This window comes from Asterias amurensis, chromosome 14 (genome assembly GCF_032118995.1).
Source record: "Asterias amurensis chromosome 14, ASM3211899v1".
Lineage (NCBI taxonomy): Eukaryota > Metazoa > Echinodermata > Asteroidea > Forcipulatida > Asteriidae > Asterias > Asterias amurensis.
The window spans coordinates 6,740,568-6,765,136 of NC_092661.1; the positions used below are offsets into that span (position 1 = coordinate 6,740,568).

At 38.1% G+C, this 24,569-nt stretch overlaps 1 protein-coding gene across 1 annotated transcript in view; it reads left to right on the forward strand.

The window, feature by feature from the left end:
- LOC139947210 (sentrin-specific protease 6-like) overlaps positions 1-24,569 on the forward strand; it is a 156,775-nt gene that overhangs the window by 105,793 nt on the left and 26,413 nt on the right. The window contains exons 12-16 of the mRNA XM_071945079.1: positions 506-622; positions 13,044-13,156; positions 21,893-22,122; positions 22,224-22,340; positions 23,165-23,386. Coding sequence (XP_071801180.1) covers positions 506-622; positions 13,044-13,156; positions 21,893-22,122; positions 22,224-22,340; positions 23,165-23,386 — 799 coding nt within the window. The remainder of the gene's footprint in view (positions 1-505; positions 623-13,043; positions 13,157-21,892; positions 22,123-22,223; positions 22,341-23,164; positions 23,387-24,569) is intronic.

The following is a 24,569-nucleotide window of genomic DNA, read 5'->3' on the forward strand; positions in this document are numbered from 1 at the left end:
ACAAGGGACGCTGAGAAGAAGAAGAAGAAGAAGTATTAAGAAGTAAGAAAAAAACGAACCAAAATAAGAGGTGTTCCGGGCTGTTGGCCCGAACACCTAAACATTTGAGAATTTCTTTATGACCAAACAAAACAACTGTATTAAATGCTGAACAGCAAAAAAAAAACAATTCGAAAATTAACTGATAAAATTGTCAACTCTACTCAAAGGCTGCTCAGACAAAAGTGATCAACCCAGCACAGGCTGGCTAGCAAGGAATGAAAAGCATCATCCAAGGTGTCATTTGTAGAAACAGCGGGGCAATAAAACAAATGCCTGGGCCAGACTGATGACAGATTGAGCACACAAGCTCCCCCCCCCCCCCCCCCCCCCGACAGGCCCACCTGACTGTGGGCCAAGTGGCAATAAAATATTTGAAGCACAACATTTTGGCCTCAAATTGATTGTACATGTATGTGAGACTAATCAATTCAAGATTACTGACTTAATTATTTTGTTGTTACAGTTGAAGCTGAAAAATGGATAATTTTTCGTCCAGCTCAAGACCCTCTACCTGTTCATACAGTTAACTGTCTTCAATCGGTGTTCAATCAAATTTCTGTAACAAGAGGCCTTTCTAAAGGTGAGTTATGTTTAAACTTGTAAGAGACTGGTGGCAGTACAGCATATAATCAGTCAATTCATTGGCACTGATTTCTTGCAGCAAAGTTGGTAATCAGAGGCAGCTGATGCATGTTTGTATGTTCAAGTATGGAACTTCCTTATACAAGACTTGACTCAATTTTCTGACAGTAGCAAAGTTTTCAAACCTTTAAAGGCAGTGGACACAATTGGTAATTATTAGCATAAAACCTTAATTGGTAACAAGTAATGGGGAGCTGTTGATAGTATAAAACATTGTGAAAAACGGCTCCCTCTGAAGTACAGTAACGTTGTTTTCCAGAAAGAAGTAATTTTCAACGAATTTGATTTCAAGACCTCAGATTTAGAATTCGAGGTCACGAAATCAAGCATCTGAAAGCACACAACTTCGTGTGACAAGGGTTCTTTTCTTTGATTTTTATCTCGCAACTTCGACAACCAATTGAGCTCAAATTTTCACACGTTTCTTATTTTATGCATATGTTGAGATACACTAAGTGAGAAGACTGGTCTTATACAATTACCAATAGTGTCCTTCGTCTTTAAGCATTCTCCCTTCACGTAACAACTCAAACAACTTAAAACCCACCTATAATAATAATAATAATAATAATAATAATAATAATAATAATAATAATAATAATAATAATAATAATAATAATAATAATAATAATAATAATAATAATAATAATAATAATAATAATAATAATAATAATAATAATAATAATAATAATAATAATAATAATAATAGTAATAATAATAATAATAATAATAGCATTCTTACACAAAAATAGGTACCACAACTCTTTGTAACATTAATTACAAGCAATCAAAAGTTAAAGGCAGTAGACACTATTGGTAATTACTCAAAATAGTAAATAGCATAAAAACTTACTTGGTAACAAGCAATGGGGAGAGGTGAAACGTGGTCAGATTGGCTGCCCTATTCTGTAATCGTTGGATGCTTTAGTGTCACACGTTTCTCTGCCATCGCCCGGTATTGAGGGAGAATTACTGTGTAACAAAGGAACGATGATGTTGGCCAGATGCCACTGTGTGGTTACGATCGGCTTACTAGATAAACCCTAGCTTTTTTCTCTGCAACAAGTCTACTGTCGTTTCAGTTAAATAAACAGATTCTATGTAAATGATAATAATTGTATCTCCGGCCTATTTTCAAGGTTCTTTTTTTAAGTTAAAAAAAGATAAATCCTATCCTTTTTCATGCAATAATTCTACTCTTGTTTCAATTGAAAACATATAAAAATCATGTAAACAGGAATTGTATTTCTGTCCTGGTACCTACATGACCTAGGGCATGTTCAAACAGCGTACTAAGTTAGACTAAACAGTTGTTTCTATTCATTATGCCCCTGTTGTTTTTGAGGTCGCTGGCCGTTTGTTATTGAAAGACCAACTCCCTACAAAGGTATTAGGTTGCTAGTCCTTTCTTGGCCCTGTAATGAATGGATCTATTGATAGAAATTGCCCCTCTGTTTGTGTTTGAATAGAGTGAAAAGCTACTGCGTCGTGCGCTCCACACGGGACGTTCGTGTGATGAATACGGGCTATTGTTTGGTAATTCGTACTATTGTTCACGGCTCAGCTCGGCTGCTATTCATTCTCGGCTTACCTATGCACTATGCCTTCAGTTGCGTACACGATGTCTTCGAGTGAGGATGAAGAAACTGAGACCGCTACTAGTGGTTCAGAATATAAATCCGATTCTGAACAAATTTCTGAATCTGAAAGTGACAACCGCAACCACTGTTAGCAACACGTCCGAAAAAGAATAGCAAGGCTATCGAGTCAATTCACTGGACAGACGGGGTTGGACCAAAACAGCAGTGCCATTGACATTTTCGAGAAGTTTCTCACTCCCGAACTGACACTCCAAATTGTCGCGGAGACAAACCGCTACGCCGGCAAACACACAAGACATCAATCAATAAGTCCAAGCCACATGAGGAAATGGTTTGACCACGTATCGATCTAGAGGAAGACCATGCCGTCTTCCTGGTGCAGCCAGACGGACAGGAAGACATTTCCCTGCTGAAATTCCTTCGACAGGGAAATGCGGGAAAAGCAGGGAAAAGGCCTTTCAAGTGCTGTTTTGTTTGCTCCCGAGATCAAGTAAGAAAAGGGACCAGGTTCATGTGTGAAAGGTGTGAGGTCCCACTATGTGCTTGCCTACGTTTCAAGGTTTATCACTCATAAATCAGTCAAGTATGCCTAAATGACTCATTACAGTTTCAGTAGTTTCAATACAAGAACTAGACATGTAGTGTTTGTGAACAAACACAAAGCTGTTCCGTGTTCTTTTGCTTGGATTATGTGCTAAAATGACCAAGGAGTTTTTAACCGAAAAAAAAGTTTGAAAAATGTTGTATAGTGTCTTGAGATATGGTCCCACTACCGGTTGACCCGGAAGTAGAGGTCAACTTGAGGTCACAACTTTTCAAAACTAATCTCCAACCCCTAACAAGTCTATAACTACAGTTAAAAAATCGGCCGTGTAGTTCATGAGATATGATGCAAAGATTTCCTAATTAAATATGCAAATAAGGGTCATGTGGTTAATTTAATAAAGAATTTTAATATTTTTTACAATTGACCCCTTGCATGCGCGTCCACGCGGCGACTGATGCCAAGCTACCCATATTATTTCAAATAGGGTTGCCGCGCGAAGCGCTGCATCTCGCTAGTGTTTATTATATATTGTAAGTTGTCAATAGAGGGCGGTATATAAGATGAGTGATCTACTCTACTATACAACATCTCCTTTTTACTAGTCAAACGTTGAGTTGAAACGTTTATCACAAAAAGTTCAATTAAAAAGTTTAATAAATATAAACAACTAATATTTGACTCGGGATTGTTTGGTTTCTTGGTTTCTTGAGTTCATGTCAGTATTTTTAGAGTCCAAATTGTCATGTGACGAACTACTTAAGGATAAAATCCTTGTATTTGGTCAATGGTTTGATGTTGATCTAGAACGAGTGGATTTCACCAAACTCTGCGCTTACGATCACCATTTACCGCTTACTGTGCAAGCGCTGAATACAAAGTGCGAGCTTGGCACACAAACAAAAGAAATCCCTGCTAAGCAGTCTATTTCGCTTGACGTAAGCGAAGATTTCACTGCTTCTGCTTAAGCACTGAATCTTTGCTTCCAGAGCAGAGCATGACATTGGGCCCATTCCCACAGGATTTTTCATTATGCAAGTTCCCATCATGAAAGGCCTGGGTGACTAGTGAAACCAAACTACGACACTTGTTGAGAAATTACGGATTGTCAAGATTTTTGCCGCAATGTTCTGCAAGCGAAACATTAATTATGTTGCGATTAGTAGTAAGCAGGACAACTGTTTCAACAGGTAGTCGGGACCATTTTTGTAGTCAACGTGTAGGCACAATTTCAACAGAGTAGAGAAAAACAGTAGTCGCGACTCTAATACTAATTTGTAGTTGCGACTTTAACACTAAAGCACACTTGTCGCCCTAGCCAACTTTTGCACAAGAAAAGCACGGTAATCCTGCGAAAGCAAACCAAATTTTTAAGTCACTATTTTAGCAGTGAATTTTTCGCAGGAGTTGAGCACAATATTAGTCAACTAAAGCAATTTTTATTGCGAATGAATTGACGCTCAAGAACACATTCCTTGCGTGCTTAGCTGTTAAATATGCTTAGGGTAAGCACAAATCTCTGATTACGTAGTTGCTGCGATTCTTTCCTTTAAAAGCCATTAGCCCAGGACCAGACCAAACTAAACACAAAAAGCAGCTAAACAAAGTAATTACCTTTCCTCATGTACAAACTACAAGTTGTGAATCCAGGTATTCTGCTCAATTTCTGCATTTTTATAAAGCAAAATCTTTTGCCTTTTTATTATAAGCAGCTCTTTAACATTGAGCCACTCAACCACCAGAGAAACGTCAGCTAAGTAAAGTCTCTGCTTTTGTATTCCTGTCAAAGAGTTTTTTCGTTGACATTGTTTTCACTCATTTCTCAAAAACTACAAAACCACAGCAGGTAATATTTTAAGGGAAGCTTTCAACTATCATTATCTTCAAACTGTTTAAGTTTAGTGTACATCTTTGGACACGATGGTGTGTCGTCGTCGTCGTCATCGAAAACCCCTATTTAATTACGCACGTTCATTTGAACGAAAACCCTAACACTAACTAATGGGTCCGGAAGCCGGTTAGAAAGTAATATGTCCTGAACGATGGTAGGAAAACAGAATGAGTAGACTCCTCTCAAGAAGTCACAACTCATAATAGGTACATACTGTATGGCATTTACCAGAGAGAATGTTTAACAATAACATGGAAGTGACTGCATCCAGTTATAGTCAAACGCGTGGACTCATCTCAAGAAGTCACAACTCATGATAGGTACATACTGTATGGCATTTACCAAAGAGAATATTTAACAATAACATGGAAGCGACTGCATCCAGTTATATTCAAATGAAGATTACGTGGTTAATTAATTAAGATTTTAAATTTTTTTACATTTAGAGTAAAGCTTATGTTCTAAGCTACAATTTGGTATAATAAACTCACTCTTTCGTATTATGGTTTGGGAGATAAGGCTTAAAGAAAAAAACGTGTACAAATGCTTGGGTTTTAGGCAGAAACAAAGAATAAGAATAAAAATAATAAAAATCTCGACGAAAACAATACCTGTTCTGACGGTAGGTCGGAACAGCTAATAATAAAAATAACTAGACATTAGGTGTTTGTGAACAAACACAAAGCTGTTCCGTGTTCTTTTGCTTGGATTAGGTGCTAAAATGACCAAGGAGTCTATAACTGAAAAAAAGTTTGAACATGTTGAATAGTGTCTTGAGTTGTGGTGCCACTTCCGGTTGACCCGGAAGTAGAGGTCGACATGGGGTCACGGTAACCTAAGGCTAATCTCCAATGCCAAAGGAGTCTCTAACTGAAAAAAGTTTGAAAATCAATATTGTCCAACTTTGGGTTGACTCGGGAGAAGAGGTAAATTTGAGGTCACGGTTTTTTGCAATTTATCTCCAATCCCCACTGAGTCTATAACTACCAACAGTCTAAAAATCGGCCGTGTACTTCTTGAGATATGGTCCCACTTCCGGTTGACCCGGAAGTAGAGGTCAACTTGAGGTCACGGTTTTTCAAAGTTCATTTTTAACGCCTAAGGGGTCTAAAACTGAAAACAAAAGTTTGAAAATTGTTTGTGTAGTATACTTGAGATATGGTCCCACTTCCGGTTGACCCTGAAGTAGAGGTCAACTTGAGGTCACGGTTTTTCAGAATTAATCTAATCTCCAATCCCCAAGGAGTCTATAACTACAAACAGTCTATAAAACGGCCGTGTACTTCTTGAGATATGGTGCTACAAAGATTTCCCAATTAAATATGCAAATATGGGTCACGTGGTTAACTAATTACGATTTTTAACATTTTTTGGGGTCGGTTTGATGTTTGATCTAGAACGATTTGATTACACAGAACTCTTAACCACCAAACTCTGCGCTTGTTGTGTTTTTCAAACATCATCGTGTCATGCATGCACACAGGTTATATTGGGCTAACAATTGAGAAAAAGAAAAGGCAACACTATCGATATAAAGATAAGAATCTAACTTAAATATTGCAAAAAGAAATGTTTTTTTAGTTTTGGGGAATAAAACAAAAATTGTAGTTGTATGGAGATTCGAACTCGCTAGGCTATAAGGGCCAATGCATAAACTGAGGGTTTACATGTGTGTATGTATCAACAGAGGGGATTATGATCTGGCGAAATAATTCTTGTTTCATGATTTTGCAAACATTGTCACTAAATATGAACTGCTAACGCCTATAACTATTAAGTAGGGTTGAAATGTAGTATTAGATGCCTTTAGGGGTTTTTGACGTTGACGTCGTCGTCGTCAAAAACCCATATTTAAATTACGCATGTTCGTCCCGGACGACGCCACCTCGGAGTCTAAATTTGACATTTGTTCACTCATTTTCTCAAAAGCTACAACACCACAGCAAGTAATATTGTAAGGGAAGCTTTCAACTGTCATTATCTTCAAACTGTTTAAGTTTAGTGTAATTCTGTGGACACCATGGTATGTCGTCGTCGTCAAAAACCCCTATTTTTACGCACGTTCGTTAAACGAAAACCCTAAACTTTCGTGTACAAAGTATATTGGTCCAGAACTCGGTTAGGAAACGAAGAAACAGACTGCGCTGTGGTCCAGAACGTAGGTAGAAAAACAAGAAAAAGAGACTTGAGTAGACTTCTCTCAAGAAGTCACAACTCATGATAGGTCATACTGAATTGCATTTACCATAAAGAATGTTTAACAATAACATGGAAGTGACTGCATCCAGTTATAGTCAATTGCTTAGACTCATCTCAAGAAGTCACAACACATGATAGGTACATACTATTATGGCATTTACCAAAGAGAATATTTAACAATAACATGGAAGCGACTGCATCCAGTTATATTCAAATGAAGATTACGTGGTGTTCTAAGCTACAATTTGGTATAATAAACTCACTCTTTCGTATTTTTGTTTGGAAAATTAGGCTTAAAGAAAAATGTGTACAAATGCAATGGGGTTTTAGGCAGAAACAAAGAATAACTAGATCTAATGTGATTGTAAACATGTTCCTGAAATGTTTGTTAATAATAGTTTTCTATGCTACATTAAAACACACACATTACAACTCTTTGACATGTGATTACCTGGTCTTGTATCTGATACTAAATCAAAAGAAGCTTTAACACACAAAAAAGGTCAACATGGCGCCATGGTCATTATGTTGAATAAATTTAACCCCAGTTCAAAAATCGATTGTGTAGTTCTTGTGATAGGATCCCATTTCCGGTTAACCAGGAAGTAAAGGTCAATACTGGGTCACGGAAACCCATGCTTGATTTCCAATGCACAAAGAGTTCATAACTGAAAAAAAAATTGAAAATCTGTTGTGTAGTTCTTGAAATAAGGTTCCACTTCCGGTTGACCCGGAAATAAAGGTCAATATAGGGTCACACCTACCCGATGCAATTGTCCAATGCCAAAGGAGTCCATAACTGGAAAAAGTCTGAAAATCGGTTGTGTTGTTTTTGAGATAAGGTCACACTTCCGGTTGACCCGGAAATAAAGGTCAACATGGCGGTCACAGCTTTCAAAATTTAATACATAATGCCTAAGTAGTTTATAACTGAAAAAAGTTTGAAAATCGGTTGTGTAGTTCTTGAGAAATGGCCCCACTTCCGGTTGACCCGGAAGAAGAGGTCAAAATGGGGTCACGGATTTTCCCCAACAAAATTTAATGCCTAAGGAGTATATAACTAAAGAAAATAATTAAATTAGTTATGTAAATCCTAAGATATGGTCCCACTTCCGGTTGACCCGGAAGTAGAGGTCAAATCGGGGTCACAGTTACCCGAGGCAATTCTCCTATGCCTAATGAGTCTAATACTGAAAAAAACTTCTAAATCGGCCGTACACTTCTTGAGATATAGTGCAGCAAAGAAAAACTCATTAAAGCTTCTAATTAGCATAAATTAACATGTGATGACGTCACAGTCTTAAAATTGTGTTTTTCGTACTAATAAATTTCATAAGGTACACGATGGTATGCAACTTACCCCAATCCAATGCCGTTTACAAAATCCCAATTGTGTATTGCACTAACCATAGGGAAGATGTATCAATGCAATGATCAATGCATATCACGTTGTACCCATGGTGCCAAGATTTTTAATTAATCAATAATTATTGACGTACTTTGACTGATTTTAACAAACTGAAACATCTCTTATTAGAATCAATAAATTTTTCAACACAGAATATGAAATTTTGAAAACGAACAGATAAATTAGTTTTAGGTTACTGTCAATTATTGTGTTTTTGACTTGTAAAACGTTTCCACTTTTAGCTCCATATGTTTTATACACAGAAAACAAAACGCGCAAACGTATGACGTCATGATGACGTGACTGAAATTGTTAGGCTGGAAGTCTTATCTACACTTCAAGACAAGTCCGTAACCGAAAAAATAATTTGGATTGGATGTTTAATTATTGAGATATGATGATAACAATATTGCCTAATTAAATATTCATACAGCTGTCACGTGAATAATTAATTAAGAATGTTAATCTAATTAAATCTAAAAATTAAGTTAGGCAATATGCTTTCATATGGTATATGATTTGTCTCTTTCTGATAATTCTAATTTGACATTTTAATAATTTGAAAAGTCAAGTGTTAAGTCAATACGATTTTGAGGAAAGAAAGTATAATAAAAAAAAATAAAAATCTGGACGATTTCAATAGCTGTTCCGACTGAAATGTCGGAACAGCTAATAATAATAAAAATAATAAAAATCTCGACGAAAACAATACCTGTTCCGACGGTAGGTCGGAACAGCTAATAAAAATCTTGACGAAAACAATACCTGTTCCGACGGTAGGTCGGAACAGCTAATTATTGTTGTAAATTAATCTAGTAAATTTGAGCAGCCAACAAAGAAGATGAAGAAAAAACTAGACATGATTGCATTTGTGCACAAATGCATAGCTGTTTCGTCAATAAAATTTTCAAATTTCTCAACTGAGTTTGAAATTTGTTGTGCATTCAAAGCAATTTGCCCAATGTGGCATAAATAAAAAAATAACTTGGATTATACCATGTTCACATAGCAATTTTGTGCTAAAGGTGCAAAAATGAAAAAAATCATAAAAAATCATGTGATGACGTCATCAGAACGTCAATTTACAGTTCACGAGAACTTGCCAAAATCTAATAATCTACAAATTTCAACATAATCGCATCATTACTTCGACAATTATACTGCTTCAAAAAATGCACCTTTAGTGCCGCGTCATGTGACCCCCGATGACATCATTGATCTGAAACTTCACACATATGATGCCTGCCTGACAGTACTCGTGTGTGTAAAATTTAAAGTGATTACAAAATACTTCACCATAGACATCTTCAAAAAGTCCATTTTGAAGAGTTCCCAACCTGCCGCTAGAGGGCGCTGTTGCAATTTGTGATGTCATCAATATTTTTTTTGAACTGCCCATCCTTGCTAGACACTCACCATCTTGGAAAGCAACTTCATAACTTTTACCACTTTTGAGTTACAGGGCACTCCGGTTTTTGGCCCGTTTCGACTGGAAGTAGATGTCATGTGAGGTCAAGCACACAAAATAAAATGAAGACCCAATTTATCCCTACACAATCCCGTAAACAAAAATCTACGGTCTCTTGTGGTTGATTTGATATAGATTTTCAAACATTTAAATTAAACACCTTTCAGATGATGTCACGTGACCGGTGATGACGTCATCATGACGAATTTCTTTTAGGACCCTCCTTGCACCAATGCCCTTCATCCCTTAAAAGGACACACCGGCTGAATTGGGCTATTTGGGCTACGAAATAGACTAAGATAGACTTCAATGGTCTTCCAGGAATGAAGCAGAACAGTCTCAAAAACAAAAATCATCAAATTGAGTCGTTGTTGAGCATTTTTAAACAAAAACGAAGGTCGCGTGATTGTTCTAACCAAAAAGTGGTACAAACAATCACGTGACCTTCCGGGCTAGTTTTACTGCCAGCCGTCTTAAAGTAACTTACCAAACCAAATTTAAATCTTTTTTTTTACAAAATTATTAACGAGTAATTGACGAAAGATATTATGTTTTTAGATTATCGCTACAAAATGTAAATAATGGTGAAAAATGTAACGTAAGATTTGCATTCAAAGAGTCCGTGTAACGGAAGCTTGTTATGTGGAGCAATCAGAACGTAAGCCTCGGGGCATATCGCGTACCGCACATGCCGTATCTCGTGGGGGGCTGGAGGTGTAATCCCGGGCATTATGATCTCCCAGCTTGCGGGTCTCGCCGTGAGCTTGGGAGGGGTTGGGAGCCAGACATCAAAGTACATGTTTGTCATCGTGGGTTTGTCCGTCGGTACATCTCGTGTCGAATCCGTTATTTTTTATGATCGCAACGTTCCAATATTATTCCAATATTATAACTTCTTTTTGTTAGGAGTTTTCAGGTAATTAAAAAAGATTGATGATGTCAATACATAAGAATACCGCATTTTGTTATATTGACAGTGTTATGTTAGTGTCATAAAAAATGTTTTATGAAGAACAAAAGGATAACAAAAAACGGAGCCTCCGATCGTAAAAAGAAGAGGTGAATAAGAATTTTGTATAAAAGGTTGAAACAAAAATAACAATAAAACAAAATTCCCTCAAAGCATAATTTTGTCAAAAAATTATTATTTTTTAATTCTGTGAATGAAGTGTTATTTTTGAGATTGTTACGTTCCTTCAAGTTACCCTATAATATCAAAAGGTGCGTTTTCAAGCCCGAGTCAAGCTACGCTCCATACGCAGCTACATTTACATTCCAAGATACCCAGCTACGCTTACCTTCCAAGATATGCTTACGTTCCAAGCTACGCTTACATTCCAAGTTTTGCTTACGTTCCTTCAAGTTACGCTATAATTACAAAAGGTGCGCTTTCAATCCTGAGTCAAGTTACTCTTACGTTCCACCTGCAGCTACATTTACGTTCCAAAATACCCAGCCTTTTTACTTTCCTTCAGTTACGCTATAATAACAAAAGGTACGCTTTCAATCCTGAGTCAAGTTACGCTTAGGTTCCATACGTAGCTACCTTTACGTTCCAAGATACCCAGCTATGCTTTCGTTCCAAGATATGCTAATATTACAAAAGATATGGTTAACTTCCAAGCTACGCAGCTACTAAGCTATGCTTATACAATCCAATATACATTTAGGTTCCAGTTACGCTATTATCAAAAGGTAAAGATTTGCAGCTACGCTAACGATTCAAAATACATTCTCACAAGGACGCTTTCAAATCCCTCAAGATTCCCTTCCCCCTGAGATTAAAAAATCTTTCACTGTGAATAACAAGGCCCCTTGATCAGTTTCATCTGTTTAGCAGAAAATACTGCTTACAAAATTTGTTTACTATTTAAAAATTTAGTCGGGCACCAGCCACAAGTTCACAACATTTCAAATTTTATTAAAATTTGGCTGGTAATCAGTTTCTGCTATGCAATACTATTTTGTGCTAAGCAAATTTTTGTGCCACTATACAGGCATTATGAAATTGGGTCCTGGCACGTCGGGAGCATGTAACGCCACGATCGCATTCCAAACTGCATCATGGCTATGCAGTAGTAAGCCTAGTTTATTAGTGTCAGGAATGCTTTATTTACTTGTCACTGTTCCATCACATTTTGGGTTAGTTTATTTGTGTTCTTCGTGACGATCTTTGGATGTACGTCGAAGTATGAAGGTCTACCACAAGGATTTGCCTAGTCCATAATTATTTATGCTGATTGTTTATGATACATGGATAGACTGGATCCTTATGCTGCATTATGGCCTTGTGCAGAGTTTGAACCGGCCTGGTTTCCTCTGTAGCCCAGTGCGTATGACCTTGGCAGGGCCCTTGCAGCCCGGCCGTGTGCAGAGTTTGACCCAGCCGGTTTTCTTCTGTAGCCCAGTGTGTATTACCGTGGCAGGGCCCTTGCAGCCCGGCCGTGTGCAGAGTTTGACCCGGCCGGTTTTCCTCTGTAGCTCAGTGCGTATTAACGTGGCAGGGCCCTTGCAGCCCGGCCGTGTGCAGAGTTTGACCCGGCCTGGTTTCCTCTGTAGCCCAGTGCGTATTACCGTGGCAGGGCCCTTGCAGCCCGGCCGTGTGCAGAGTTTGACCCGGCCGGTTTTCCTCTGTAGCCCAGTGCGTATTACCGTGGCAGGGCCCTTGCAGCCCGGCCGTGTGCAGAGTTTGACCCGGCCTGGTTTCCTCTGTCCTGCAGTGCGTATGACCCAGTAATTGCATGTTGGCATCGTTGTATTATCATAGATAATCCCAGCCAACCAGCATTCACTGTCAAAACAATACCGTGCTAAAAGGGTTAAAAGATAAACCTGAAGAGGTCTATAGATAAACCCCTCGCTGGACTCTTTATCTTTTGTGGGTTGAACTCGATTCGGACTTATTTTAGAACCGTTCAGACACACAGAGTTGAACTCGATTGGGTTGAACCATGAATTAAACCGACTTAAGTACTGTGTCTGAACGACCTCCTGTACATTTGGCTATTAATTCTTTTGAAAACTATTTTTCTGCACATCATCAGATTTTCATAAAATGCTATTATGAATTCTGTTCAATGGTTAATTTAAAAAAACTTCAAATTCCTGCCAGAAGCAGAATTACATGAACAGCACCATTAGTCAAAGTTCGGAGTAAATTATTACAATTACGGTTAAAATGGCATTAAATCTATTTCACACAAAAACAGAGACTATTTACTTGATTTATTTTCTATTTTGTGTTTCAGAGAGCTTGTTCATTAAACTTGGTAAAATGACGGTCAACAAAGTTCTGGGGCAGTGCAGACCTTCAAGGCCTGATTTAGATCAGGAATATAAATCCAGAGTTTCGTCTCTACAGGCAAGTACACATAAAATATATTTACTAGTTTCAGAAACATACATGTAGAGTGCCTATAGGCACCAGGGTATTTCTAGTACCATAAGAAAAGCCACTTTCTGCAATTTGTACTTTGCCCAAGTATCCAGTTATAGAATATCCATACATAGCTCTCTTTTATACAACCTCAATGACTATCTTATAAACAAGTTGGAGCAACAGTAGTTAAAAACACTTGACACTGTTGGTAATTGTCAAAGACCAGTCTTCTCACTTTTTGTATCTCAACATACGCATAAAATAACAAACCTATGAAAAATTCCGTCATTGAAGTTGCGAGATAGTAATGAAAGAAAAAACACCCTTGTCACACGATTTTTGTGTGTGCTGTCAGATGCTTGATTTTGAGGCCTCAAATTCTAAATCTGAGGTCTCAAAATCAAATTCGTGGAAAATTACTTCTTTCTCGAAAACTACGTTACGTCAGAGGGAGCCGTTTCTCACATTGTTTTATACTACCAACCTCTCCCCATTACTCGTTACCAAGTAAGGTTTTATGCTAATCATTATTTTGAGTAATTACCAATAGTGACCACTGCCTTTAACAATTACAGGCACTGGACACAATTTATAACTACTCAAAATAATTGTTAGTAAAACAAATTAAGTGGCATGAGCCATGGCAAGCTGTTGATGGTATTTGGGAAACTCGTCCCTTTGAAGTAACAATGTAGTTTTTGAGAAAGAGGTAATTTACACTTGGATATTAAAAGACTTTAAGGCGTCTGAAAGCCAGTGTTGTATGACTCGAGTTTAGGACTCGCACTCGAGTCCGTCTTCTTGTAAAAAGCATTATTGTGCACGATGCCAAATCCGGGTATTTTGTCAACGTTTATACCCATAATACATCATAGCCAATGATTGATGCATATTACCGATGCGTCCTCATCGGTCTAGATTTGGAGCCTACCACCCTGTCACAGCTTGTTTTCTTGAAGTGTAACAAGAACATTTTAGTAATTTGGCAGTTTTTAACATTTCAGAAAGGTTTTTTTTCTTCTAAACCATAAAACTTTATTGGATACCTATCTTTCTAAAATGAATAAATCATTATATAATTGTTTTTGTTTTTTTAATCATTAGAATATATTCTGGGACAAGGAGTACATGTTGTGTTTTTGTAAAAACCTTAAATGAAATTTAAACTGCAGGTACAGTACTTTGTTTAAATAATACTTGTCTGTTTCTTTTTGTCATTTCCAATTCTTATTTTTCGATTATTTTTAGGTTGCAATCAAGTGTTCTGGTATGGTGAACGGGTTGAAGTTTTCTAACTATTTGATTATTTAAACAAGTGACTTGTGACTCGGACTTATACCAATTGACTCTTGACTCGGACTCAGACTCAGACCAAGTGACCTCGGACGGGGACTCGGAATTGACGCAAGTGACCTGGGACGGGGATTCGGACTCAACCCAAGTGACCTGGGACGGGGACTCAGACTCGACCCAAGTGACCTGGGACAGGGACTCGGACTCGACCCAAGTGACCTGGGACCGGGACTCGGACTCGACCCAAGTGACCTGGGATGGGGACTCAGACTGGACCCAAGTGACCTGGGATGGGGACTCGGACTCGGACTCGGACTCGACCTTGGGACGGGGACTCAAACTAGACCCAAGTGACTCAAGACAAGGACTCAGACTAGACCCAATTGACTCAAGATGGGGAGTCGGACTAGACCCAAGTGACTCAAGACGGGCACTCGGACTAGACCCAACTGACTCGGGACGAGGACTGAGACTCGACCCAAGTGACTGGGGACTCGGTCTCGGACTTGACCCAAGTGACTCGTGACTCGGTCTCGGACTAGACACAGGTGACTTCAACACTGCAAAGCATCAATGTTTTTTTCTCTTTCATTTTTCTCTTACAACTGCGATGACCAAATAGAGAAACAAATTTTTACAGATTTTTATGTTATGCATATGTTTGGGAACATCAAGATAGAATACTGGTCTTCGAAAGGTGTCCAAGTGCCTTTAAACAGTGAAAATATTGTTGAAATTATGCATTATTAGTGCAACAGATATTCAACGTACTACAGAAGTAGATTCAAATTATGCATTATTAGTGCAACAGATATTCAACGTACTACAGAAGTAGATTCAAATTATGCAATTTTAATGCAACAGATATTCAACGTACTACAGAAGTAGATTCAAATTATGCAATTTTAATGCAACAGATATTCAACGTACTACAGAAGTCTGGGATAAAGAATATTATTTTGGGTTTTTACCCATACACCGATGTGTGTTAGCACTGTATACCCAGTACTTTCCTGTGTCCTGTGAAAAAATATCACAGGCATGTTACTCAGTTGGGATTCGAACCCATGACCCTTGCAATTCTAGAGCAGTGTCTTACCAACTAGACTACCGAGGTTGTGCGGTAGCTAGAGGCTACATGTAGATTCAAATTATGCAATATTAATGCAACAGATATTGCATAATTAGCTGTTCCGACCTACCGTCGGAACAGGTATTGTTTTCGTTGAGTTTTTCAAAACGTTTTAGAAACGTTGTTCTTGGTACTACCTAAACGCCATCTGTTTAATGCACGATTTTTATTTATTTGTAATCTTAGAAACGGTAGAAATGACAGACTTGAGTTATATATGGAATCGAAGCTTAGTACGTGACTTAATCACTAAACTTCGTGTTGTTTAATTTCTTAATCAATTAGCTGAGTTATAATGACATGAATATTTTATTAGGCAATCTTGTTAACACCATATCTCCCAAAATAAACGTCCGATTTTCAAATTGTTTTCAGATTTTGATTCTCTGGGTATTGAAGTTGTGCCAAATGAAGTAATTTTTTATGTCACGTCATCTTGAAATTATTTGTCATAAATTAATACACTTATTATATAAGGAATAAAATCACTCAATCTGTGTTGATGGATCGATTGGGGGTGCGGTTTACCGCGGGTGCTATTACCCAGGTGATCTGGGTTCGAAACTTTTCGGGAATTTCGACGAAATCAATATTATAATGCATACATTTTACTTTTTTTTTACAAAAAGAAATATGTACCTACATTTAAACAATCAGTACAACATGTGCTTATTTTTCAAATTTTTGGCTCATGAGATGCTTCTTTCCTGGAACATAAAACGATTCTGATTTTGTCCTCGCGCAGCACGATCTTTAATGGGTGTACGCACTATAGAGGAAGTTCTACGTACATGTACATGGTTCTTCGATTTACGTACAACCACTTTTTCGCTAATAAATAGCGCTATTTTTGCCGTTTTTTCGCTCTATGTACATGTATGTTGTCAATCAACACAAAGTGCCAGCCTTTTCTTTCTAAACCTTATCACTGAAGACAAACCTATGTGAAACATACATGTAGTCAAACTTGTTTCTTTACTTATTTGGCTTCGATCAAAGGCATCATGTACGAGGAAAAGTGGACCGTGCATGGACGTATACACCTGCCTGAGATTTGGAAGTTTACGCGGCATACACATTTTATAAATGACCATCGAAATGGTACACATGTAGGCCTACTATCAATGCATGTAAAGACTGTACATGTAAGTGTCTTGTGGTGAATCATAAAGATGTAGTGTTAAGTGTATACTTGTAACTTTAACGCCTGGGATTTGGAATGATTTACGGGTGAAGTAACCTTGTTCGCACCGAGACCAGTTGCCTAAACTAATTCCAGTATTTCGCTTTACTTTCGGAAATTAGACCATGACAAACAAAAACTCTTTGACAGGAATACAAAATCAGAGATTTTATTATGCTGGTCGACGTTTCTCTGGTGGTTGAGTGGCTCAATGTTATAGAGCTGCTTATAATAAATAGGCAAAATATTTTGCTTTATAAAACTGCAGAAATTGAGCAGAATACCTGGATTCACAACTTGCAGTTTGTACATGAGGAATGGTATTTGCTGTGTTTAGCTACTTTTTGTGTTTAGTTTGGTCTGGTCCTGGGCCAATGGCTTTAAAAGGAAAGAATCGCAGCGCTTACGTAATCAGGGAATTGTGCTTACGCTAAGCGTATTTAACATCTGGGCACACAGGGAATGTGTTCTTGATGAGCGTGACAATTCGCAACAAAAATTCTGCTGCGATTACTATTGTGCTCAACTTCTGCGTATTATTCACTGCAAAAACAGTGACTTAACAATTTGGTTTGCTTTCGCAGGATAACCGTGCTTTTCTTGTGCAAAAGTAGGCCAGGGCGACTAGTGTGGTTTAGTGTTTAAGTCGACTACAAATTAGTATTAGAGTCGCGACTACTGTTTTTCCCCACTCCGTTAAAATTGTGCCTACACGTTGACTACAAAAAAAGTCCCGATTACCTGTTTGGTGAAACAGTTGTGCTGCTTACTACTAATCGCAACATGTGTCGCTTGCGGCACATTGCGGCACAAATCTTGAGAATCCGTAATTTATCTCAACAAGTGTCGTAGTTGGGTTTGAGGTGCGACTAGTCGAGTAGTAAATTTCACTAGTCACCTAGGCCTTTCATGATGGGAACTTGCAAAATGAAAAATCCTGTGGGAATGGGCCCATTGTCATGCTCTGCTCTGGAAGCAAAGAATCAGTGCTTAGCATAAGCAGTGAATTCTGCGCTTACGTCAAGCAAAATAGACTGCTTAGCAGGGATTTCTTTCGTTTGTGCTTCCAAGCTCGCACATTATATTCTGCGCTTGCACAGTAAGCGGAATATGGTGAACGTAAGCGCAGAGTTTGGTGGCCGTTAAAAGTTCAGTGAAATCCACTTGTTCTAGATCAAACATCAAACCACCTACAAAATACAAGGATTTTATCCTTAATTGGTTTGTCACATGACAATGGACTCTGAAAGTACTGCATTGAACTCAAGAAACCAACAAATCAAACAATCCTGAGTCAAATATTAGGTTTTCTTTACATTTATTCATCTCGTTAATCAAACTTTTGAGATAACATTTCAACTGAACAATTAACTAGGAAAAGGAGATGGTGATATAGAAAGACCACTCATCTTACATACCGCCCTCTATTGACCAGTAATTTGTTTTTTGTTTCAGCCTATTCTTCTTAACCATACCGAGTTAAATCATTTATCAAGCTTTGAACCTAAGCTTAATTCCTAATGAAATTTTCTTTTTAAATTCTTAATTCATCAACCACTTGACCCTCATTTGCATATTTAATTGGGAAATCTTTGAAACACCAGATCTCAAGAAGTAAAGGGCCGATTTTTAACTAGTTTGTAGTTTAAGACTCCTTAGGGATAGGAGAAAAATTTGGAAAAACCGTGACCTTAATTTGACCTCTACTTCCGGGTTAACCGGAAGTGGGACCATATCTCCAGAACTACTCAACCGATTTTCAATTTTGTTCAGTTACAAACTCCTAAGACATAATAATAATAATAATAATTAACCATTCTTATATAGCGCATAACACATAGAAATCAAACATGTCCCTATGCGCTCTTGAGAAAACACAACAGAATACAAAGACAAGATGTACTGGGTAACAAACAAAATGGATGAATTAAATGTTAAATAAGTGCGTCTTTAAAGCAATCTTAAACCTAATAATGGAATCAATGTTTTTTATGTGTTCCGGGAGATTGTTCCATAAGGTTGAGGCAGTGTGAACGAAGCTGCGTTCACCATATGATTTGGTCATCACTGGTGGAATAACAAACAACTTTTTCTTATTAGAACGAAGATTTCCAGAAGGTGTGTACAATGTTAACAGCTCGGTCAAATAAGGAGGTGCAAAATCATAAAAACATTCATATGCTAACAACAATATTTTGAATGAAATGCGAGAGTGAATAGGTAGCCAGTGTAAGTCTCTTAGAATAACAGACACAGATTCATGTTTCCTAATACGATAAATAAGACGAGCTGCAGAGTTCTGCACAACCTGCATCTTTTGCACTTGACGAGCCGAGATCCCAGAAAGGAGGCTATTGCAAAAATCAAGATGACACACCACAAAAGTTCAGTAGTGTGTTTATCTATCAGGTTGCGAATTTTCCCAATTTTGTGAAGTGCAAAAGATGCTGATCTGCATTTCTGTGAAACAAAACTGTCCATAGTGAAATTATCATCAAATATTGCACCCAAATTACGACACTTCCTGACAGAATTAACCTGTGTGCCATCTAAATCAATGAATGATATGTGATCTGTGGAACGAAAACGGGAAGATATGTGAAGGAATTCAGTCTTGTTGCTATTGAGCTTAAGACCGTTGATTTGAGACCATTCCTTAATTGCTTGAATACAGTCAACCATCTGAGTAATAACATCACGTGCTTCTGAATGTTTAAATGCAATATACAGTTGAGTGTCATCAGCGTAGAACATTTTATGAACATTATGATTGTCAATTAGTGACTCTAGTGGAGCAGTGTACAGTGTAAACAACAGGGGACCTAGCACAGAACCTTGAGGTACCCCTTGAGCAATACAATAACTTGACGATTGTTCATTTCTATAACAACAGTGTGGTTACGATTTGACAAATAAGACTCAATCCAGTCGAGTGCCTTACTGCGAATACCAAACCTTTGCGACAATCGTTGCAGCAAGACATCATGCTTGATGGTGTCAAACGCAGACGAGAAGTCTAAGAGGACAAGTATGACTTCCTCGCCCTTATCAAGTGTCAACAATACATCATTTGTTATTCGCAGTAAGGCAGTTTCAACACTATGGAATGATCTTTACCCAGATTGAAATTTTTCGTGGAGTTCATGATCATTTAAGTACCATTGCAACTGTTAAGCTGCCATTCTTTCTAATGTCTTAGCAAAGAACTTCAAGTTTGCAATAGGGCGGTAATTATTAAGTACATCAGAATCACATTTCAAGCCTTTGAGAATTGGTACAATGTTTGCAAGTTTGAATTTTTCAGGAAAACAACCACTATTAAATGACTCATTGATAACAAAAGTAATGATAGGTGTTAGTTCATGAAGACATTTCTTTAGCAGGTGAGTTGGGATCGGGTCAAGATTACACGTCGTTGAAGTAGAGTTAGTGATAACTTTCAAGACTTCTTTTTTCAGTGACACGATTAAATTTGTCAAATGAAAAAGTGTTTGTCTGGTGTTCAGGAAGTCGATCAGTGTCAGTAGGTGAAGATGACTGCAATTCTGCAGTTATCTTGTTGACTTTTTCAGCAAAGAATTGAATGAACCGCTCAGGAAGAGGAACTGCACTGCCATGATTACTCGGAAGAACCTTTGCAGAGCGTGGGCGGGTTAGTTGATCCACTTTTCTGAACAGTTCACGGTTACTGCAGTCTTTCAGCTGATCTCTGTGGTGCCACTTTTTGGCAGATGATAGTTTATTGTTGTGTTGATGAGAGGCACTTCTTAAAATCTGACGGTCAATTTCTAGGCCTCTTGGAGAAAAGGCCTTCCTTTCCAGTGAACCAAGGGGACTTAGGATGACACCTGACTATAACGTGAGATCATCGGAGCATGCTTATCGAGAAAAGCAGAAAGGACACACCCGTATTGATCGATAAGGGTTTTCGTGTCATTTGATGGGGAGACACACAACTCAGACTGCAGAATGTCATCGCGAAAATGATCAATGTTAATGTCACGAATTTTCCGCATGTTGATGGTGATTTTCACAGGTCCAGGCTTACGTATGTGCAGGGAGCATTTAACAGCTACATGATCAGATGGAAGGTAGCTGGTTGAGCCGACATCGCTGACGAAACTTTCAGTGTCACGAGAAAGAATGAGGTCAAGTGTGTGACCACCTTGATGTGTGGGAAAGGACACGTGTTGCTTCAAGTGGAGGGATGTGATGAGGTCCAAAAACTGAGTAGCGCTGCGATCAGTTTCAGTGTCAATGTGAAAGTTGAAGTCTCCAACGATCAGAAGACGATGGGGAGTTGACATCAGTTGCTCCAAGAAAGTTGAAAACTCTTGGAGGAACAACTGGTCTGTTATCTCTCCTGTGCTCGTTCTTTGAGGGCGATATAAAACAACCAGGTGCACTGGAGTTTGTTGGCGTGAAGTCAATAGCAGGTTGATGTGCTCAAATGAAGAAAATTCTGGATATTCAACTGTTCGAACCTGGAAAGATTTGTTGACACAAACACCAACGCCTCCACCCGCACGACCCACAGTCAATTAATATTGACTGTGAAAACCCGTGACCCCATGTTGACCTTTACTTCCGGGTGAACCGGAAGTGGGACCATATTTCAAGAATTACACAACTGATGTCAATCTTTTTTCAGTTATAGACTCCTTAGGCATAATAATGACTTTGAAAAACCGTGACGGGAAGTGGGACCATATCTCAAGAACTACTAAACATTTTTTAAAACATTTTTCAGAGTATAAATCCTTGGTCATCGATGAAGCACATAATCAAAGCAAAACAACACGGAACAGCTTTGTGTTGGTTCACAAACACCTAATGTCTAGTTTGAATCTACTTCTGTAGTAAGTTGAATATCTGTAGCACTAATTTTGCATAATTTGAATCTACTTCTGTAGTTAGTTGAATATCTTTAGCATTAATATTGCATAATTTGAATCTACTTCTGTAGTAAGTTGAATATCTGTAGCATTAATATTGCATAATTTGAACTACAGAAGTAGATTCAGGTGTGGTTAGCCCTTCAGTGGAAATAGTTTATTTGTTAAAATGCCTCAGACCTTTTGAAGTATTTTTAGCCAAATTTCTTTTTCAGCTTGGTAACCAAGTAAAGCCTAGCATTGATGTCATGAAGCATAGTTCATCAGTCACAGTGAACTATGCTAATGGAGGGAATGGCAGCACAACATCTAACAATACAAATAAACCAGCGTTCTACTGCATTGAGAAGAGTAAAGCTGTAGCCGTAAAGACTGATGGTATTAGAGATAAGGATGGTGTAGAAGATGACATGGACACAGGCAGAAATCAACAACAACCTGTAGTGTAAGTTGAATCAAGTACTAGGTTACAACAATTCTTCCAATTATTGATATATGTACAAACGTACATTTGATATTGATTTATTTTCCATGTTGACTTAACAGGGTTCTGGTGTATCCTCCAGCTCCAATGAAAGGAAGAATTATATTACATGAGGTGGATCTCAAGTGCCTACAGGAAGGAGAATTTCTTAATGATGTCATTATTGACTTCTACATTAAGTAAGTTATTGCATTATCTGATGTTGTTACATCTTTGTATTTATGAGCGATCGTTGGTTAGCACCTTGGACTGGACATCAGCATAGTTGGCAACGCAGACTTCCTCACATCATACATGTATCTTAGCCTGTTTGAGAAAAAATACTACAATATGAAGTTTTTTTTTAATCAAACGACAAACAAAAGGATCTTTTTACTGTATAAATTTATTATTTCACACAGTGATCATCACTTTGTTCTTTAGCGACACTAGATAAGTTGTTAAGTACCAGCCATTGATTTCACAAAACTCTTCCTAACTTAAGACTAATCTTAGGACTTAGAACGAGTCCCAACCCTGCACTGTAGCATGCACACCTTAAGATTAATCCTAAGTTAAGACGAGTTACTCGTCCTAACTTGAGATAAGACGAGTCCTAACTATTTGTGAAATCGACGGCTGCACTGTTAAACCAGCAGCGATGGGATTTTTGTTTTTTTGAAAGTAAGTTGTCTTATTAATCAGAGACCAAAGAAAAATTGTGAAAAGTTAAGTTGACCACCAAAACCAGTACAAAGCTCAAGGATTGGAAGGATAGAAAATTTAACCTTTTTTTTTTTTAAGTTAGTTTGAGAAAACTTTTTGCACAGTGTAGAGCTTGAAACTGAAAAGCCACATGTAATCATTTTTATAAGAGCTACATGTACATGTATATGCAGATTCTGGAAAGGGCAGATCTGAGACAACTGAGCATCATGAACTTATTATCTTCAGATGATCATGACAAACAAACAATGATTACTTCATCTTCTTTTCAACAAATAAATAAGTATTATCTTTTTAGATACCTTGTCAACCAGGTCCTGAGTGAAAGTGATCGGCAGAAAACATTTGTACTTAGTTCGTTCTTCTATGGACGTTTAATGCGCCGTGAGTATGGTCGTGACAAATCATCAAGAGATGCTTCACTATCTCGAATGGAGAAGCGCCATCAGAAAGTGTGTACCTGGACAAGAAATGTCGACATCTTCCAGAAGGACTTCATCATTATACCCATCAATGAACAGTAAGTGCAACAGCCATGGGTTAGAGACGTCTCAAAAGTCGGGCACCTTCCTAGCGCAAAAGAATGTTACGATGGGCAAACGCTGGAACGGGCTAACTGTGGACCGCTGGAACGTTCCACAGGAGCGCTGCACTGTGCCGGTTTAGCGGAACGATCCAAAAGGAACGATCCTGTGGAAATGGAGAAATGCACTCTCGTTCGTAGTTGCTCTGAGCTGTTTATTTTATTAATGTTTGATTACGCGTGTATTGGATTCTCCGCGTATTCTTTGCTGCTGAAATATTACCTCCTCTGAAATATTCATTATCAAGGCATTTAAAAAGGTACGTCCCCTGGTCTAGTTATTTAATATAACTTGAAAGAACATTCTTTGTATTGTTGCTATTATTTTTTTAAACACCGGGGGCGGGAGGCTGGTCGGATGGGTTGAGCAGACATTTCCTTCGGCATACATCATGTTCCGTCCGCTCTTCCTCGTCACAACAAACTTATAAAATTATACGGCATTGGAGTCAAATATTCACACAACAGGACAAAAAAATTACTAAGCCTATTTATGAATCAACTTACAGAGTGCAGGTTTGCTGTTTTATTTTAAATTGTACGAAATTCCAATCGCAATTAACAACCTAATAACAATAACATTCAGTATGCACTATAATCATCAAGTCCTCAAAAGTGGTCAGCCATCTACTACTCCTAATACTATGCACATAAAACATGAACGTAACATCATCGCATTGCTGGTATGTTTTTCATCTCTACACTGGCTCATTTTCACAATTGGGACATGCAACTCGGTCCCGTGGAACGGTCCACAGGAACACTCCTATGATATAAATTGCCATTTGGAACGATCCAAACAAACGCGCTTGCGGTCCTACAGACCGGTCCATGTATTCACATGGGCATACTCTATCTTTCCAAATGAAACTTTTGAGACGCTCCCTAATTTTAACATTAGTGTAAATACTAGTGACATCCTGGAAAATGTGAGGCACCATTTTCTTAGTGGACAGTGCCATCTGGAATTTCTGTGTTGCCTATTTGTATTTGACAGACAACCTTGGAACCGTTGGCTGAGGTTGATGATGGTGTGCTGTGTGAAGGCGCTGCGTAATGTATATGGGGCTTGGTAGCAAGAAGTTCCACGTATCTCTTTTGTTGAAATCTCTTTTGTTAG